General features: G+C 32.8%; 1 protein-coding gene across 1 annotated transcript in view; it reads left to right on the top strand.

Annotated features, from left to right (window-relative positions):
* Window positions 1-5,637: 5,637 nt before the first annotated feature.
* Window positions 5,638-21,187, top strand: part of BBS8 (tetratricopeptide repeat protein 8) — a 68,762-nt gene continuing 53,212 nt past the window's right edge. The window contains exons 1-8 of the mRNA XM_080171403.1: window positions 5,638-5,764; window positions 7,530-7,580; window positions 8,767-8,862; window positions 9,306-9,381; window positions 11,986-12,054; window positions 13,004-13,084; window positions 19,138-19,210; window positions 19,998-20,039. Of these exons, the coding sequence (XP_080027529.1) occupies window positions 5,645-5,764; window positions 7,530-7,580; window positions 8,767-8,862; window positions 9,306-9,381; window positions 11,986-12,054; window positions 13,004-13,084; window positions 19,138-19,210; window positions 19,998-20,039 (608 nt within the window). The 5' untranslated portion in view covers window positions 5,638-5,644. The remainder of the gene's footprint in view (window positions 5,765-7,529; window positions 7,581-8,766; window positions 8,863-9,305; window positions 9,382-11,985; window positions 12,055-13,003; window positions 13,085-19,137; window positions 19,211-19,997; window positions 20,040-21,187) is intronic.

Consider the following 21,187-nt stretch of genomic DNA (forward strand, 5'->3'; position numbering starts at 1 on the left):
TAGATATGATGTTTTATATAAGCATATAACAATAATCAATCACATACAGATTACCATGATTAGGCTAGTATTACCCATATATGGTATTATATTGGTAATAATAGACTCATAAATGCATAAAAATACATAAAAAGTGCCTAAGGGCTGACCAGAGTAATTGTGTCTTGTGCCTGAAGTGTGTGCGATAATTACTATGGCCTGTCAATCATTATTTAGATCAAAGTTTTATATGGTGTTAAATTTATAGAGCATTTCTTTGAGAATCTTGTTCGTACGTTCAAAGAATTTTGAAATTTGGATGTCGCATCTCCAGTGTTAATAGCAGAAAAATGTTATGCATATCGTTAGAATCATCATAAACTCTACAGATTGACCATCAAAAAAGCATTTTTTATTGCATTAAAAAACATTTCTTTTACATATAATAGGGGAGGGGGAGGCATTGAACGCCCCCCCCCCCCCCCCCTCCCCCTGGCCGATAAAGGTGCGGCAAGAGGCCCAACTGTTAAGGGTTAAGCTTTGGAAGGGGTCCGACTGTTTAGGTTAAAATAATTTCAATTTATTTATCTCTAGGGGCTCTGTTTTCTGAAGGGTTAAGAAGGGAACGTAAAATAGCTTAAACCCATACCGGGACCAATGTAAAATTTCCCTAAAATGGAGAACTCAATCAGTTTAGCAGTATCAAACCTTAAGATACTGACAAAATATCTTACTAAGTTTATATAATAGGATAGGCCCAACAAGTGTTATTTATAATTTTAAATTCTATCAGTCTAATAATAAAAGCGGAAAGAGTTTATAAAGACGACACAAAAACATTTATAAAAATTACTTATTTTTTTCTTTTTTTAGATTCTTTAATGATTTTAACGTTTTTATTATGTAAATGAATAAAGTTTTATTCAAACTTAAAGAATTTAATCTTTTTCTTTGAAATTTATATGTCTAAACAGTAAAAATATGAAGTTCTTTATTACGAAATCTCAAATCATTAGATTTTAATTAAGTTTATTCATAAAAATAAAGAATAAATTTGGCAAAAAATATAGCTACAAAAAGGATTACTGCTTTATAAAACTACCTTGATTGTAGAATTGCGTTGATTTTGTTTAATAACTGTAAAAAATGAGTTTTTATGTGATGCGTTGCTTATAATCAAACCTAAAAGTGCATTTTATTCAATGATAGAGTGAAAAAAACATATACCTTGTTTTATAGTTTTTTTTCTCTCTCTTTTTATTCATTTATATAATATGTATATTAAAAATAAAAAGTATTTATTTCTTTAAATATTCATTCTTTGCTAAAATGCCCTGGTAACTTTTTGCAATATATTCGCTCTAAAAAGGATTCAGTATCTGACTTTTGCATTTAAAATGATTGATTTTATACCAATTATTATGTTTACTGCAGAAAAAATTTTTTTTTGTGTTTATATGCAATTTTCTATAATAAAATTTGAGAAATGCCTTTTTTCACACGTAGGGCGAAAAAACTAACACTGAAAATAAAATGTATGTCTTGAACATGTCCTAAACTCATAGATAAAAACTTTCATAAGAACATTTATTTCAAAATATGTCATTTAAGGCATCAAATTAATTTTGCAAATTTACATTGCAAATGTTTGCAAATAACTTTTGAAAATGATTTCTGCGGATTTTCTAACTTACTTAGGTGTTTTCTGCACATTTTCCCCTTTCCAAAAATACCTTCCTCGTTCAGATTGGTTTCAAGAAAGTATTTACTTTCCAAAAATGATATGTGATAGTGAAGCTACTAACATTTGATAATATATACTTTCATAATTATATATACATTTCTTATAAGTATATGGACCATTATATCATAATTTACGCGTCTGACTTAGCAGAAGACTTAAACTCTTTACACTTTAAACCGCGATTTTTGGAGTTATCCTCTTAGAAATTTTTTTTTCAATTTTTTTCAAATTTGTACCCCCCCCCCCCTGACTACCGCCGACGAACAACTATTTTAGGTTAAGTTAGGTTTTAGGCTAGGGAGCCGAGCGCTGCGGGCCGAGCGCTGTGGCTAGGCAGGCAAGGGGGCCGAGCGCTGCGGCTAGGCAGGCAAGGGGGCCGAGCGCTGCGGCTAGTCAGGCAAGGGGGCCGAGCGCTGCGGCCAGAGTTCATAGTTCGCTGTCGGGGGGGGGGTACTCGAATTTTCAATATTGAAAAAAAATTCTAAGAGGATAATACCCGATTTTTTTACAAACTTAGTGTACAAACTTTGCCACCAATAATAAAATCAATGCTTTTTATTCTATTGATTATAATTTAAACATTAAAATAGTTAATTTAAGTTACATAAAAAGGTTATATGTACTTCTAATGTTTAATAATAAACGAAATTACTTCTAAATATAAAGACAAATATTTTCCAGTAATCGAAACTGATTAATATCCCCTGAATCAGAATCAATTCCAAGCCATACTGAAAAATAATGTATAGTATCTTAGTATAGATAATTTTCCACGAATATTAGAATACAATTCATAGAATCAATACCAGTTTGGTTTTAATCTTATAATTCTTTATTTTAATATCTGCAGAAAGCTGTCTATAATACGATGCGATTAATAACTTTTATTTTTTTATTAAAAAACCGGAAAGATACTTTGTCAGCATTCCAACCAAAACATTTAAACGGCTTTCTTTTGGTAGTAACTGTTAGTTGCATTCAGTATACCTTTGAAATCGATATATTATTACTTGGATGTTGCACCAGACTTTTATGTACTCTAATAAAGTGTAACAATCAGCGGGCTAAAATAACGATCCAATCCAATCCTCCTACTACTGGATGAACAAACTTACCAATAAAAAGGGTTCATATGAGTAAGCTAAATTGACGACAAATATATCCATATATTCTATATCCATTCATTAAGTATACCTTTGGTTAGCAGCTTTCTATGGTATTTTTAAATGGTGGAAAGTAGGTAACAATTTAATATACTTCCTACCTTTTGCTTTCTATTAGACTTAATTTAGAGTGCGCTTTCCCTTTTAATAAGATTTTCTAATTTGAAAAAAATATATCAATAGGGATAAGACAATGGTCGATAAATGATGATACAAAAAATTACCCATTCTCTAGATTATTATTAGTGGTTGAAACGTTTGGACACTTAACCTAATGAACCAACCAATCAAAATTTAATAAAAGTCTCCAAAGTTGTTAAGCCAATTAATAAGAAAACGTTGTTATAAAATTTGGGGACTAGTGTAATATAACGCCAAATGCCCTTTCCCTCCCTGATAAATTTGCTTGATTTAGTTCATTAAGTCAATAATACTAATGATTTCGCTTATTGGTCAGTTTTTGTAAAAAAAAAACAGTTTTATTTTTTAAAAATTGTGATAATTCTATTGCTAAGGTACAGATGAACTTAACTGTCCTTTCAGGTATAACTCTTAAAATTTAAATATTTTACCTTTGAAACTTAAATTGATTGGTCAGTAACTAATTGGTCTATTATAAATATAAAATAGTTCCTATATTGCTTATCAACTCAGGTAGAAAAAAAAATATAGAAAGCTAACTTAAATAAACCATTCATATACAGAAATAAACAAATAGTATTGTATTATATTGTTAGAAAAGTTGATTTTATTAAAACTTTTAAATAACTCCAAATAACTCCATTAAAGTTTCCTTGTTTTTAAAAGCGAAGCTTTTATAAAATTAGGGTCGGTCCGTCCGTCCGTCCGTTCGTCCGTCCGTCCGAGATAGTTAGCTTTTATTCGTTAATTTAGGCATGTAAGAATTTTCCAATCGATTTCAAATTTTGCATGGTGATTCCTGTAGTTGTTAGGTACGATTTAGAAAGCGTAGCAACTCTATAATCGTTACCAGAATGTCCGTACGTCCATTTTAAACATGTTGTTATTTTTACTTTTTTAATAACAATTTTTTATGTGATAAAATCATCCGATTGATCTGATTTTTTAAATAATTGTTAAGGTTCTCTTTCATACATGTTGTCATCCTTGTTAAAAGCGAATCTTTTCTATAATGAGGGTAAGGTCCGTCCGTCCTTCTGTAACGGACAGCTTTTTTTCGTTAATTTAGGCATGTTAGAATTGTCCTATCGATTTCAAACTTTACATGGTGATTCCTGTAGTAGTTAGCTACGATTTAGAAAGCGTAGCAACTGTATAATCGTTACCAGAATGTTCGAAAAGAATGTTTCATTTTAAACATGTTAATTTCTAACTTTTTTAGCAAAAAAAATTTATGTGATATGATAATCCGATTGATCTGATTTTTGGAATACTGATTCCTAGGACAACAAAGTACAATGTTATAAGCAAATCATCTCTATAATCAAGCACTAAACATGTAATGTAAGTATATCCTTAAATATTATCCTGCATCTAAGCAGTTTTTCAACAAATTTACTTATAATTTTGTTTCGACTTTTATACATTTATATTCTGATTATTCAGATCTGGCACAAGTGTTAATGTTTTTTTGTCCTACCATTTCAAAGCTTCGCTTTTATGGATGTTGTCATCCTTGTTTTAATGTATTTACAGTTCTTACAATACATTTCGAGATAACAAATTCATTGCGCTGCAACAGTAAAAAACATTTCTATGAAACAATTATATTCAAGGAAAATGGATTTATTGTTACTTTGATCTTACACCAGATTATCATGTACTCTAACAAATTGAAACTTGTAGCAGGCTAAAATAACGATCCCCTCTCCAACCTCTATTCTCCATTTCATACCTGATGAAGGAACTGACCATTAAATTATGACCATGTTTGCAACCTAAATTGACGACAATTTTTCCAGTGGCAAAATATCAACGTGTATTCTATATCCATTGTCGTAAAGTTTCAAAAAAAAACATTTCTATCTAATTCTAACAGTTAAATTGAAGGAATGATATTATTCGATAATTAATTAGAAACAAAAATTTTCTGTAGTTTGAATTTTAGCAAAAAGAATATGAATATAAATGTACTCAAATCAATAATATGTTCAGGGATCCAAAGTGATAAGACAATGACCGATAAATTGATATTCGATACACAAAATTACCCCTTCTGTAAATTACATTGAACGTTTGGACACTTAATTTAATGAACCAACCAATCAAAATCAATAAAATTCTCAAAAGTTATGGAGTCAACGAATAAGAAAACGTTATTATAAAATTTGGAGACCAGTGTAATAAATTATCTGAATGTCCCCTTTCTCCCGGAATAACAGGCAACCTAAACATGTTTTTATTGCAGTATTTTTGTGTTAAAACTGCCATAACCATAATATTGTATAAAAGGTGCTGTTAAGATGTTGTTTTTTATTAGATTAAAGTGACCCTCGTTTTTTATGATTTAACAGTTGAATTATTATATACTAGTTGCTGCGCCCCTAGCTTCTAGGGGCTCTATTTCGAAGGAATATTAAAGGGCAGAAAAACAGCCTAAATTCATACAGAGACTTAAAAATAAAATAGTCTAGAACCATCTCAGGACCTATAAGAAGCTTCACTGTGAAGAAAAACTAAAACGGTTCAGCAGTTCCTTTACTACAGACAAAAAAAAACCTTAACACTTTATATAATAGGAATAATAGGATATATGTTTTTTTCAGATAAATTCAAAATGGATCCCCTTTGGTTGGCTGTAGATTTATACAGACGTTGCAAGTTCGAGGCCTGTGTGACTGTCTGCACCCAACTGCTGGAAAATAATCCTTATGATGAGGCTGTTTGGTCTCTAAAGGTATTATCTAATGATATTTGATATGAATATCCTTATATAAAAATAAAAGAATGTCTGTCTGTATGAAAGGATCTTGCTAACCGCTGAACCGATATGTTTTTCCTTACAGTGTAGCTTCTCATAGCTGGGGAAGCTTGTAACTATTTTGATGAAGGGTACCACAACCCTCAAAAGATAAATCGTCTCTAGGGGAAAAAAAGTGACCCCCCCCCCCCCAAAAAAAAAAAAAAAAAAATAATGTAAAAGTAGTGCATTTCACACAAAGTGGCAGTTGAGCCCTATAAGCCTAACCCCTATAAAGAACCCTAGCACATCGGGGTCCACACATGTGGCACCAAAATTGTACCCAATTTAACCTAACTAAACATGACCCAAAGACATTTCAAAATGATATTTTTAGTACAATGAAAATTTTGCTTTTTCATTGCTAAGAACAGAATTTTAATTATTAAAATACGTCACCTAGAAAGAAAATTATAAGCTTATTTTTGGCCGAAACTTAGGATGACAGTAACATTTTTCCAATAAAAACACCCTTCTGTATAGTCAAAATCATTTTAAAAAATTCAGTTTAATTTGCGTTGTACTGAGAGTATTGTAGTGTGAGAATGCCAGCCTTTAGGAATTCCAGCCAATCAGAAGTCTGAGTCCACAATAAGTCCGCTGAACAACCAATCACAGCTGAGCATCTGTATTACTTACATAAATTTTCATTGTACTGAAAAAAAATAATTTTTAAATGTCTGAAACTTTTTTGTTATTGATGCTGGAGGCTTCAAATTTTTAGTATTGGGTCTACTCATGGCAGGCTTATAGCAGTTAAAGCGGTGTATTTCTTGCAGGGTTCCTTTAAGATTCGTATCTAGTTCTAATAGTCATAATTATCTAATACATATGAATCTATATCATGGATAGCCTTATTTTGAAAAATCAATTCTTTGAAAAAATTTAATTAAAGTTTTTAATAAATGTTAGAAAATTCGTATTTTGAAATCTTTATTACTTGTACTTCTGAGAAAAATCATGAATAGAGAAGTATCAATATATAGTATGATATTAAAATTTTATTTTTCTTATTTTCTATGTTACAAAATTGTAAAAGAAGAAAAAAGGATATAATTTCCATAAAATGAATTTTTTTAAGGAGCATTAAATTACAAACATCTTCTCCTCGTCAATTTGGCTCCCCCCATAGCTATCCTTGGTTGTTGATCCTGACGTTAGCTAGAGTGTCATGGACAACAGCCTCGCCCGTATTACTTCCCTCCTAAGGGTTAAGACTCTAGGAGGCTTGGTGTCGCTTCGTGTACTAGACCTCTCTCCACGCACCATGAAACATACTCCGCTTATGATTGCACTGTAAAGCGTCCATTCGCCCATCAGAAACTAACTTTCTGAGATGCACGACCTTTGTCTAAGAAGTCCCAACTGTGCATGGTATCGAATTGCGCCTGTTTTTGGGCCAAGGCTTTCTCTCCACTCTAATTATTTAAGTCGCGTATTTTACATAGCAAAAGTGGGAACTCTTTTTAACGTCTTCAGTTATGGCGCAGTGTCGGACCGAGATATTACCTTCCCAACGACAAGCGGATGCGCTACATGTTGAGCCACTGTCGCGAGTTTACTACTTCGCCCTTAAGCTAAATAGTAATTGGATGAGGACAGGAAAAAAATTGGTCACGCCAGTTATTATGTGAATGATTCAATATAGAAGACACCTAATTGTTAAAAAGCTTCGCTTATAATAAATATTAATATTATTTAGACAAGAGCCCTTGTGGAACAGATACAAGTTGATGAAATAGAAGGAGATGAGGTAAATATATATTTTTAGTAGTCCGGCTACTTTACAAATTTTTATGTCTGTAAATATACATATATACAATTTTAATTAGATTTTATAAAATCTAAAGATTAAAATGGGAATATTTATAATTATAGAATTCTGAGTCTTTCTTATTCTCTAAAAAATATAATCAAATAATGAAAAAAACAAGTATAACAAAATCAAAGTTAAAACTCATCATGACAAATCTTAAATTGTGTCAAAAATGATCCATGTGACGTAATAAAAAGAGGAAGATGAGAGGAGAAGTGGGAAAGAAAACCCCTAAACAAGAGATGCATAATCCCTCATTTTTATTACGTCATATGGATCATTTTTGACACAATTTTAACACAATTTGGGCTTTGTCCTCATCATTAATATAACAGAGTGTATTGTTTTGATTAAAAGAATACATTATGATTATTTGTTAGTTCAAAAATGAAAAGCCTTATGGTTTTCTTCTATCAGGATAAATGTTTTAATTATTATTTTCTTACGAACATTTGTTTTAAATGTATTTTTACTTTTCTCAGACATAGTATAATTGTTTTTACTGCAATAGGAATACAAAAATATAACTACATTTGTATGTACTACAAAAATATATTTATTAATTCTTAGATCTTACACAAGATTTTCATGTTCTCTAATAAAGTAAACCTTGTAACAGGATAAAATATAAAATAACGATCTTTAGGTATTGAATGGAATAATACACGATAACGTTGTTCAAAAAAGACTATCCAAGAAAAAACACACAACTCAATTGTAGGAATATATTTCGATTAAATCACATCTAATCCTTGTCAACCTTCTATAGTTCTTTCTTGTACAAAAGTTTGTTAGATATTAAAATGTCTTTTTATTTTTATCAATGTTAGTTTGTCTGTCATATTTACTGATCTTTTTAGTTTTGCTTTATGTATGTTAAGGAATTTGCATAATATATACGTGGATATTATGACAGTGGAAAAATTGTCGTCAATTTATCTTGCTAACATGGAATTCGTTTATTGGTCAGTTCGTTCATCCAGTAGGAGGGGAGGTATGGGGTAAAGGGGGTGGAAGGGGGAATCGTTATTTCAGCCCGCTGCAAGTATCAGTATTCAGTATCACTATAATAAAGATCATGAAAATCTGATGTAAGGCCAGGTAATAATATATCCATTTACAGGAGGGTATAGTTGACGTAGTATTGGATGATAACACCATAAGATCTGTACCAAGACCCGGAACTTCCCTAAATACTGCTGTTAAACAAGAAAACCAGGTATCATAAACGTGGTTTTTTGTAGTTTGTGTATTAAAGCCTCCAAAATATAACATTTGTATTACTATTATTTAAACTTAAGTTGAGTTTTTTTTAATGTTTTTAGTATTCCATGATACATTTATACATTTTATTAAATCATAAATAAAAAAAACGGCTTCGCCCTTAGCTTCTAGGGGCTCTATATTCAAAGAAATATGGAAGGATAGAAAAAAGCCTTGAACCATACAAAGACTTTTATTAAAATAAAATAGCCTGAAACCATCCTGGGATATATAAGAAGATTCCATATAAAGGAAGACCATATCGATTCAGCGGTTAGCGAGATCCTTCACTACATACAATAAAAGCTTACTACTTTATATAATAGAATATATATGTATCTCAAACTTAATTTTTTAAATTGATATTTGGAGCAAAGCTTCTTTATATTTTATATTTAGGCATTCCGACCATCCAGTGCGTCAGGACGTCCGCTGAGTGGGATAGCTAGACCTGGCAGTATGGCTGGCAGACCAAGTAAGATTTTCATTCCAGTCACAGGATCTAGGGAGAATGGATATATTAGTACTTGAATCTTACACCAGATTATCATGTACTTTGATAAGTTGAAACTTGTAGCTGACTAAAATAAAGATCTACCATCCCCTTATTCCCCCCTTCTACTGGATGAACTCCATGCTAGCTATCTAATTAATGACAATTTTCCCCTGTCATAATATCCACGTATATTCTACATCCATTCTGGAGAGTCAGTTGTCTATTTACGGATGCGCGTAAAAAAGAAAAGAAACTCGTCTTTCGTCTATATATTCCACTTATAAAGACAATTGGACTTATAAAAGGGCTAAAAATACAATACAAGCCAAATACATATTTATGCTTATTATCAAAATGATTGGTTCTAGGTTTCTTTACTGTGCTTCTGTTGGACAAATTAAATAAAATATTCATGAAGCACTGGTAATCAAATTGATTTTTTTGCTTAAAACAATTATTTATTAAATTGCTTTAAAACTTAAAGTGTATCTTTAAAATTATGTAACTTAAAACAATTTAAATTCTTACAATTTAAAATAAAATTAAAATAGTGAAGCTTCTCTATAATTTCCTTTTGTCTGTTCATCCGTTACATCATCTATAAGATACTGAATGAGGGAAACGTGAATTTCTCAGCTACTACCCAAGATATTCTTAATACCAGCATCCTTAGTTTCTTTGTCCGTCGGTTAATGGTAATAATCTCAGGGATACATGTAAAGAAATTATTTTCTCGTATTCATTCGAATCCGGTGCTGGATAGGAACCGGTTCTCATCCATACGAAAAAACTATGTCTAGCATTGTATTATATCCAGTTTTCTACGAATATAGAAATGTACAATCATAAGATTAAAACCAGTTTTTTTAGCCCGTGCCTTCGGCATCTCGGGGCTAAAAAAACCGGTTTTAATCTTATAATTGTACATTCTATATCCGCGGAAAGCCGTTTATAATACGATGAAAGAAATAACTATTATCCGTTTCTAGATATATGAATTTATCATGACAGAAGTCGTTTTCTTTACAGAACGTACTGACTTTCAGATGGTGATTGATGATTATAGAGATGCTACTTGGTAGATTTTTTATATCCAAAGCCAGACACACTCTTAAATGTTGTTCTTTTTTAAATCACTAGCGGCTTCGCCCTTTAGTCTCTAGGGGCTTTGCCCAAAGAGGTGATCAAAAAAAAATTTGGCGAAATTCATAAAAGGACCAAGGAAATCTTTAGCAAAAAAAATGGGGGGGGTTTTGTTTTGTTTTTGGGGGGGTTGGGGGTATCCCACTCCCCCCAAGAAAATAGCCTAAAACCACCACAGAACCAGTAGGTATATTCCCTGAAGAGTAGAATCCGATCGGTTCAGTGGTTACCGAGATCTTAAGGGACGGACAGACGGACAGACAGACGAACAGACAGACGGACAGACAAACGGACAGACAGACATCATTCTACTTTGTATTATAGATAGAATCGATAAAAATGAAAATGCCTTTTAAGAACTTACAACCCCTTCACTTATTTTAAAATAAATTGAAGCTTTTTTGTTTATCGCTCTAAGTCAGGTTAGGTTTGGATATATTGGTTACTAAGAGGCACCAAAGAGTTACGATACTGCAGGTATAGATCCCACAGAGGTAGAGTCCATTGTTGTGGTTAGGGCGGCTTAGGAAAAAGAAACTACCCATCCCATATTTTTATATTATTTCAAAAATAACTGGTTGAATTCAGCGCTCTATAGAGATTTTTTAGGGAATCTCAAAATATCTTCACATTAAATAAACATATATTAATTAATTTTAATTACAGGTACTATGAGTAAAGCCCTGCAGACTCCAGGGACAGCCAGAACTGCCAGACCTATATATTTGTATTGTAGTTACCATGAGTGAAGCCCTGCAGACTCCACAGATAGCCAGAACTGCCAGAACTATATATTTGTATTGTAGGTACCATGAGTGAAGCCCTGCAGACTCCAGGGACAGCCAGAACTGCCAGACCTATATATTTGTATTGTAGTTACCATGAGTGAAGCCCTGCAGACTCCACAGATAGCCAGAACTGCCAGAACTATATATTTGTATTGTAGGTACCATGAGTGAAGCCCTGCAGACTCCACGGACATCCAGAACTGCCAGACCTATATATTCGTATTGTAGGTACTATTAGTGAAGCCTTGCAGACTCAACGGACAGCCAGAACTGCCAGAACTATATATTTGTATTGTAGGTACCATGAGTGAAGCCCTGCAGACTCCAGGGACAGCCAGATTTGCCAGACCTATATATTTGTATTGTAGGTACCATGAGTGAAGCCCTGCAGACTCCAGGGAAAGCCAGAACTGCCAGAACTATATATTTGTATTGTAGGTACCATGAGTGAAGCCCTGCAGACTCCAGGGACAGCCAGAACTGCTAGACCTATATATTTGTATTGTAGGTACCATGAGTGAAGCCCTGCAGACTCCAGGGACAGCCAGAACTGCCAGACCTATATATTTGTAATGTAGGTACCATGAGTGAAGCCCTGCCGACTCCAGGGACAGCCAGAACTGCCAGACCTATACATATATTTGTATTGTAGGTACCATGAGTGAAGCCCTGCAGACTCCACGGACAGCCAGAACTGCCAGACCAATATCAGCAACTTCAGGTAGCATTCTAATCATCAATGTTTCGGAGGTTCCAAATGTGAATATTAAAATGTATGAACTGATATCTTATTATATAAAGTAGTAAGCTTTTTTGTCTGTAGCGAAGGTTCTCGCTAACCGCTAAACCGATATGGTTCTTCTTCTTAATTGTCCCGAGATGGTTTTAGGCAATTTGTTTTTTTAAATGTCTGGGTATGTTTTTAGGCTATTTTTCAGCCCTTCGATATCCCTCCGAATGAAGAACCTCTAGATCCTAGGTGCGCAGCTGCAAGTAAAAGTAACAGGATGACTTTGTAGTGTAAGATTTAGCTGGCCGCTTGACCGATATGGCTTTCCTTCACAGTCAAGCTTCTTTTTGGAGGAGAATATTTCTACTTACCATGAGAAATCATCCCTTGAAAATATCCCCCTTCAATTTTTTTACTTTTTCTTTTTGAAACCACAATTGAAATTGGAGGGTCTTATCAAATATGTTTTTTTTTGAAGCTAGTAAAAGTGGCTGACCCAGATTATGACGTCAAAAAAATTAACCAATGGGAGGCCAGTATACACTGTAATTGACCAATGGTAAAATTTATAGTGGCCTCTCATTGGTTACTTTTTTTTTACGTCATAATCTGAGTTAGCCTTTTTTAATAGCTTCTTTTTTTCTGTGTCTTTTCTCTTGCATTATTTGTAGTTAAATAGAATATTTCTTCTTGTTCTAAAAATCGATATATTATTACTTGGATGTCGCACCAGATTTTCATGATAAAGTGAGGCTCGCAGCTTGCTAAAATAATGATATTACCCATCTACCCTCTTTACCCCACCCCCCCCCCTCTCCTATGGGATGAACGAACTGACCAATAAATCCATATTAGCAACCTAAATTGACGACAAATTTCCCTGTCAATATATCCACATATATTCTATATCCATTGTTGTAAAATACTAAATAATATTTAGGAAGATTTGTACGGCTGGGAACTGCTTCAATGCTGAGCAATTCAGATGGACCCTTCATCAACGTAGCGAGATTAAATTTGGGTAAGTAAATAGTTATTTATCGCACAGATTTCCACAAGTAAAACCTGTTTTGTTACCCCCGAGGGAAACTATTCATAATTTTATAATTTTGTTTTAATATTCGTGGAAAATTGTCAGTATTACGATGCTATACATGATTTTTCAGTATTGTTTAGAGCCGGTACTAAACCAGCAGATATTAATCGGTTTGAAGCCATACTAGAAAATTTATTTGTTTGCTTAAAAAGGTCTCTAGGACAGCTACAAGGTCGTGAGAACGATTTTCGTCTGCTTGCAAGTTGCTTTCTGTTCTTCAGTACGGACAAGGATGTGTACAGGGTGCGCCACATAAATCCGGACTTTTTTTAAACGGCCAAAGCGCCAAAACTACTTGACTAATCAGGACGTTTGGCCCCACTATAAAAAGCATAGGTAATGAACTTTATGCCCATGAAAATCTTTGGACGATGGAGGACTTGTACGCCGAGCTGGCCGCGCATATGTTCAACAAGGCAGATTCGAATTGCGCAGATAGTTTACCGTGGATTTATGACTTGGGCCTACTAAATCGGACCTCAGGCCATCTGTAGGTGAGATGGACTAATAAAACTTGCTGGAGATACTGTCAGATACCTAGTAAAAACTCTAGAAAACACTAGAGCTCTGTATCCCAGCTGACTTGGCTGTAGTGCTCCGACAAAGTGGATCGTGGTAGATTTTAAGATGTCAAAAACGTCAAAAATCTTGAAAATTTCTCGGTTCTTGACTTCAGGGGCCCATATGGAACCTTGAAACTCGTTTTAGATTATGTGTTGCGCTGATAACCCTATCTTAATTTTCATGTCATTTTTAAAAAGGTATAAAACGTTGTTCTAGCTTAACTGTGGCCCAAATAAGAGCCGTCGTGTCAAAGGGTAGCTTTAAAAATGGGTTAATTCGGATCCTGCGGTTACTCACGCCCTTAAAGGAAGCATGCAAGAAATACCACACTTTAACTGCTGAAAGACTGCCACAAGTAGACCAAATACCCCAAATTTGAAGCCTTTAGCTTCTATAACAAAAAAGTTCTAGGCATTTTAAAATGACATTTTATGTACAATGGAAATTTTGAAAGAATTGCAATGCTCATGTTGAAAACTTTAAAATTAAACTACGTGGCCTAGAAACAAAATTATAACTTTATTTTTGTCATAAATTTAGGTTTCCAGTAACTAATTATATTTTTACAATAAAAATACCCATTTTTATAGTCAAAATCATTAAAAAAATTAAGTTTTACTTGCGTAGTACTGAATGTACTGTAGCCAATCAGAAGGCTAAATCAGCTTAACAACCAATCACAGCTAAGCTTGTAATAGTTTACCCCTTTGTTTCCGCTATGATTTTCGTTTAAAAATGCAATTTAAATCGAATTTTTTTCATAGATTTTGACTATGAAATGTGGTGTTTTTATTGTAAAAATGTGATCAGTTACAGGCAATCTAAGTTTCTGACAAAGATAAGGTTATAATTTTATGTCTAGGCAACGTAATTTAATATTGTTTTTTCTTTTATGAGCATTGGAAATCTTTCAAAAATTCCATTGTACATAAAATGCTATTTTGAAATGCCTAGAACTTTTTTGATAATGAAGCTGAAAGCTTATAATTTGGGGTATTGGGTCTTCTTGTGGCAGTCTTTCAGCAGTTAAAGCGTGTTATTTCTTGCAGGCGTCCTTTAAGGAGATGTGGCCTCCCAGCAGCCCCTATCTTAATCCTATGGACTTTTGGGCCCAAAGCGCCATTTAAGCATGAATCAATAGACGCGCCCATACCAAAAGACCTCTCTCATTTGCTCCTATCATGGAGAACTTCGCCTGCTTAAACAGGAACATGGTGACCAGGGTCGACGGGCGGTTCAGGGGGCGGGCAGAGGCGGTGATTGAGGCTGGCGGCGATTTTATCAAATAATCTTATAGTCATATACCTAGGTTGCTTCCCAGTTTTTAAAATTCAATAAAATCTTTAAAATTGACGATTTTATGTTTATTTGTTTAAAATTAAGAAAAAGTCCAGATTTATGTGGTGCACCCTGTATATATTTCCTACGCTATTTTAAAGACCAAATCCAAATCGGGACAGGATTCCTGCTCTATGGGCTGATCTCATGCCCCCTCTATTATTTTACTAAAATAGGGTTCTTCATGGAAAAAGTATTCTTCCACAGCCCCCCAAAATACTCTGAAATTTTATCTTGGGAGGGTAAACTTAGAAGTCCATGAATATGGCTAGATAGAGGTATATTACTTGATTTATAAATTTAATCAGGAAGAAATTGAATTCAAAATGAAAATATTTTTCAAAGATTTATCATTCATAGACTTTATAATTAAATTTTCCCTTAATAAAATCAACTGTTCTCTATATCTAAGGATTTTCGTCCGCAACATACACCCATAATGCATGGTGATTCCTGTAACAAAACAATTTAAATTTAAGAGCAACTCTGTAATAAGCCGAAAGTCAGTTCGTCCATTTCATTTTTTAAGCTTTTTTTAACTACATTTTTTAAATATAATGTAACTAACTTATTGGATTTTTTCATTGTGAATAGTTGATTTATTTGAGCATAAAGATGCTTTGATGAATTAATATGAAAAGAAAAGTCGCTCTATATATGTTTATGTTCGTTTTTCTGACTGCATGACTTATTAGGCTTTGCTTTTATGGATGTTGTCAGCCTTATTTACATAATTATAATTATTAATTATTTATTTTCTATAAATATATAAATTCATTCATTTTAGATAAAAACATAAATGACATTAAATTGAAAAATAACTCATGTAATCAAATTCAGATGTAAAATAAATAATTTATATTTAGACTACAAAGATATAATAAATGATTGCGTCGCCCTTAGCTTCTAAGGGAATTTTTATTTATTTAATTCATAATTAACATATTTAGCTTGTTTGTTTGTATGGTTCTAGCGGCTACGCTCTTAGTATCTAGGGACTTTAATTTCGTAGGGGCTAGAAAAATAGCTTATAACCAGTAAGAGATATAAGTTTTCCGGAATTTTAATGTAGGGAGTAGATTTGAAATCTGCATCAAATTTTAAGGATTTTTTATAAAATTCGTTTTTTGTATAATTCTTTATCTAAAAGCGGAAATACATTTTAAGTTAATTAATTTTGACCAATAGGATAGTTGGATTTTAAACTACCTGCGCTCTAATTGGTTGAATGATGTACGACATCCAATCAGAGCGCAGATTTTTTAAATCCACCAATCACGGGTGCCAAAATTAATTAACTTAATTTGTATTTCCGCTTTTAGATAAAGAATTATACAAAAAATGAATTTTATAAAAAATCCTTAAAATTTGATGCAGATTTCAAATCTACTCCCTACATTAAAATTCCGGAAAACTTATATCCCTTAATAACCAGTCTACAATAAAAATTTAAATAGCGCAAAACCAACCAAAAATGCTTCCCTAAAACAATGAACTCAGTTCCTTTGTAACCGAAACCTTAAACTACATACAAAAAACCTTACTACTTTATAAGATTATATATAAGTTATATTTTCTGCAATAAGTTTGATAAATCGCCTTCCCCCCCCCCCCTCCCCACATCACAACAATACCAAACTTATTTGCAACAGTTTCTGAGATCTTATGCTTTAGATACACACAAACAAAACTTTTTTTAAACAGTGATCTAAAGGGAAACGACAATGACCAATTAATTCATGCACATTCCTAATGATGATACTTAAAATTACCCTTAATGTGGATTACAATGATTGGTTGAAACGTTTAGACACTCAACTAAATGAACCAGCTAATCAAAACTAAATAAAAGTCCCAAAGGTTGTCAAGCCAACGGATAAGAAAACATCATATCATTATACAACTTTTGAGACTAGTGTAATCAACAGCCCAATGTCATCTCCCTCCTTGGATTTTAATTATAGTCTATTGAGATATTAGAAAAAAAATCTTTTCATGTATTATAAATGAAAACATAAAAAAATAATAAATATAAACAAATTAAGAGAAACCTTTTTTAAAATGCAAGGCTGCTCTATAATTCTGTTCGACAACCAATCACCGATTGTTAAGAACAGATTTTCTTTTAAAAGGCGTGCAAATAATTTTAGGGGGAGAAGGGGGGGGGGTGAAAAGTGGCTAAAATACACGCACTTAAAACAACTTTTGGGGTATTTTTTATTGCCTCCTCAAAATTATTTTCTCATTCTTTGTGGGGGAAGGGTTATTTGGGTGATTTGGGTTACATACACCATGTTATCGATAATAAATAATGCTATAGTAATTACGCATTCTATGGTAATTTTTCTTCTACGCATCAGAGACTCTGCAGTATCTATTCAATTTATACTCATTGTTAGCAAAATTATCCCTTTTTTCATAATTGTTCACAAAAAGAAATAATCCTTTGCAAGGATCTTTAGGGATAAGACAATGGATGATAAATAAATGTACATCCTCATCATAAAAAATTACCTCTTTCTTAAAATAAAATATTTGGGTAAAAAGTTTGAACACCTGAAAAATTAATTAAAATACAAAAAAAAATTTGAGCCAACGAATAAGATTTTAAAAATTTGATTACTTTTGTAATTTTCAGTCCTATGTCCCATCCCTCTCTGATTTTTTTTTGTTATAAACACATCTTTACACAGTTAGGGAGTTTAATCCATTTTTATAGAAGCAGAAATATAATCTATGATTACGGTTTTGACCCTCTAAAAACGTAATCTACCATTCCACTTTGATATCATCAACGCCGATATAATTTTTCATTTTTGTAATCTACCATTCTAATTTTGCCTCTCTTGGTGATGATATCATCAATGCTAATATGATTTTTGAAATGTACCATTCCACTTTCAAGAGAGGCGAAACTGGAATAGTGGTTTACACTTTTAACATTGACATAATTGAAATCATACATACTATTTTTAAATTATGTTAATTGTAGGATTGTATAAAATACTCTATATGATTTTTTAAAATTTATGTAAAATAAAGATAATAACTAGAATATACAATTACTATTATGTTGATTTAAATAAGGAAATCAATGTTTATGAATACGCTGATATGTAAACATAAATGTACCATTCCAGTTTCGCTTCTATTGAAAGTGGAATGGTACATTTCTAAAATCGTATCGGCGTTAATGATATCATCACCAAGAGAGGGGAAAGTGAAATGGTGGAATACGTTTTTTAGAGGGTCAAAACCGTAATCATAGATTATATTTCTGCTTCTTCAAAAATGGATTCAACTCCCTAACTGTTACAGGTAAAGGTTGTGCGTAGTTTGATAAATTTAAATTAAAACTTACAAAAAGGATATAATCTGTTGCTCTTCTTATTATCAAAGCTACTTTGTCTGTCAGTCAGGACGTCAGTCTGTATAGCTATGGGGTAAATATGATTTTCTCAATTGCTGATATTTTTGTGAAAATTCCCCATACTAGAGAGCATCCATCATGTGATTTACAATGTCATGGGTGTGTCTATCATGTCATTCTCTTTACATCTCCTTGTTTGTTTTCACACACTAGTTTTTTGTGCTTCGCTGCTCCTGGATATTGCCTTCCATGTTTTTAATTAAAACTATCACGTATAATTTTTTTTTTATTTAATATGGTTTATCTTATTTCAATAAAAGAGTCATATATCTAGAAAATACGCTGTGAGGGTATTAGAGGATTTTCAATGTGGTAATTTTCAAAGAAAAAGAATAGTTGAAAACCAGTGGCGTTCACAGCTATCCACCAGGGGGTTGTGAAACCATAAGGGTGTGAAAAAAGGTGAAGATAGGTTTTTATTACGGCACGCCACTAAACTGAAAACCTATTAACTTTATCTAAGTTAAAATTACTTAAACGCTACAGATTCCCATCACAATTAATACTATTTTACTTTAAAAGCTGTCAAAGGGGATTATATTTAACTAGCAATTGTTATCAGACGTAACAATATTCTAACTAGTTAGGATAAAAAAAACTTAAAGATAATCTTTTAAAAGCATTTGAATCCAATTCTATATTCCAGGAAAATATGCAGCGCAACCGAATCTAGCGAAGCCACTCTTTGAATATCTCTTCTATCATGAGAATAATATCAGGTTTGCTCTACTTTTGGGTAATTTTTTTCTTTTTTTAAAACCCATTGCAAAATATTAGGAACTTGGACTAAGTGGCCTCAGACAAAGTAGTCTCAGAAAAAGTAGCCTCGGAAAAAGTAGCCTCTGGACATAGTAGCCTCAAGGACAAACAACCATAAGACATTTACTTAAGAAATGTAGCCTCCTAAGGAAAATACATAGGTGGTTTAAATTTAAGTTGATTTTACAAAAATTGATTGGTAGATTTTTACAATTCTTAATATTGTTTTTAGAATTTTTAATATTGTTTTTACAATATTAGGTTAGGTTAGGTCATAGGCTAGGGGCCAAGCGCCCGCGGCTAGGCAGGTCTGTTGGCCGAGCGCTGCGCCCATGACCTTTATTAACAGTGGAGGCTACTTTTCTTAAGTATATGTCCTGAGTCTACTTTGTCCTAGAGGCTACTTTGCCCGGAGGCTACCTTGTCCGAGGCTATTTGTCCAAGATCCAAATATTACAAAATACAAACTTGACAAAGTATTTAACGGTTTATCTGGGAAAAAAATAAGTATTTATGAGCCTAGCAATAAATCAATAAATATAGATGAATAACCAGAAAACTATCTGGATCCTCATGTTGTGTTAATATTCCCTACGCTATTGGTTGATTTTCAAAGATCCAATTAAATGTAGGCACAACAGGTCCTCGGGGTGGAGACATGTAGTAATTTATCCACCCCCCCCCCTTTTTATTGCTTTTCTCTAATAGCCTAGCTACTTTAGGACATAATTATTTTTAATTTTTCAGGGAAGCAATGGATCTTGCTGCTCAAGCCCTTCAAGCCTCAAAGTATGTTTATTTAACTTTGCACTGTTTAATTTTTAGTAGCGAAGCTACGTTATAACTATGTCCACGACTTTGGCCAATGTACAACTTTGGCCAATGAAAAATTACCGAAATTTAAATCTAAAATAGAAAACTCAAATGATGGCATATTGAACAAGTGAATTTCTATACTCTATGATCCTTCGCTGATTGTTTCATAAAATTGTTGATAAAAATTAAAAATTGTCATTGCTTCGCTACGTATAATTACAATGGATTGGCCTTCTTTTAAAAGTTTGGATCATGGAAAGAAAACGAACTAGCGGGTTTCGTCGGATTTTCACAGTAGCTTTACTCCTATTTTTAGCCTCTTCGGTGGGCTCTAACCCTGCGGAGCCTATTTACTAACCCTGCAAGGCATATTTAGGGCAATTATTAACATTTACCTAACCTAATCTAAAATACGACGAAACCCGCTACTTTTTTTTCCACGATTCAACGTTTTAGTTTTTTTAAAGCGAAGCTTTTCTATAATTATTAAAAGCGAAGTTTTCTATAATTAGGGTCGGTCCGTCAACCCGTACGTTCGTCCATCACAAACGTATAGCTTTTTTCGTTAATTTTGGCATGTTAGAATTGTCCTATCGATTTTAAACTTTGCATGGTGATTCCTTTAGTAGTTAGGTACGATTTGGAAAGCGTAGCAACTCTATAATCATTACAAAAATGTTCGTATGTCCATTTTAAACATGTTGATTTTTTACTTTTTTAACAACAAATTTTTATGTGATCTAATCATCCGATTGATCTGATTTTTGGTATACTGATTCCTGGGACAACAAAGTATAATGTTATAAGCGAAGCAACTCTATAATCAAGTCCTAAAATGTAAATATGTAAACACATTATCCTGTATCAAGCAGTTTTTTAACAAATTTACTTTCAATTTTGCTTCGACTTTTATACATTTATATTCTGATTATTCAGTTCTGACACTATATAAGTGTTAATGTCCGTTTGTCCTACCGTTTCAGTGCTTCGCTTTTATGGATGTTGTCATCCTTGTTTCAATATAATGAATTCATTTTGAAATTGAAAATAAAATTGTGTACAAAAGTTATACAATAAATGCAAAAATGTGCTATAAAAGAAAATATTGTTCTAAATGTACA

This window comes from Acartia tonsa, chromosome 9, assembly GCF_053477335.1.
Source record: "Acartia tonsa isolate MP-2025a chromosome 9, ASM5347733v1, whole genome shotgun sequence".
In the NCBI taxonomy this organism is placed as follows: domain Eukaryota; kingdom Metazoa; phylum Arthropoda; class Copepoda; order Calanoida; family Acartiidae; genus Acartia; species Acartia tonsa.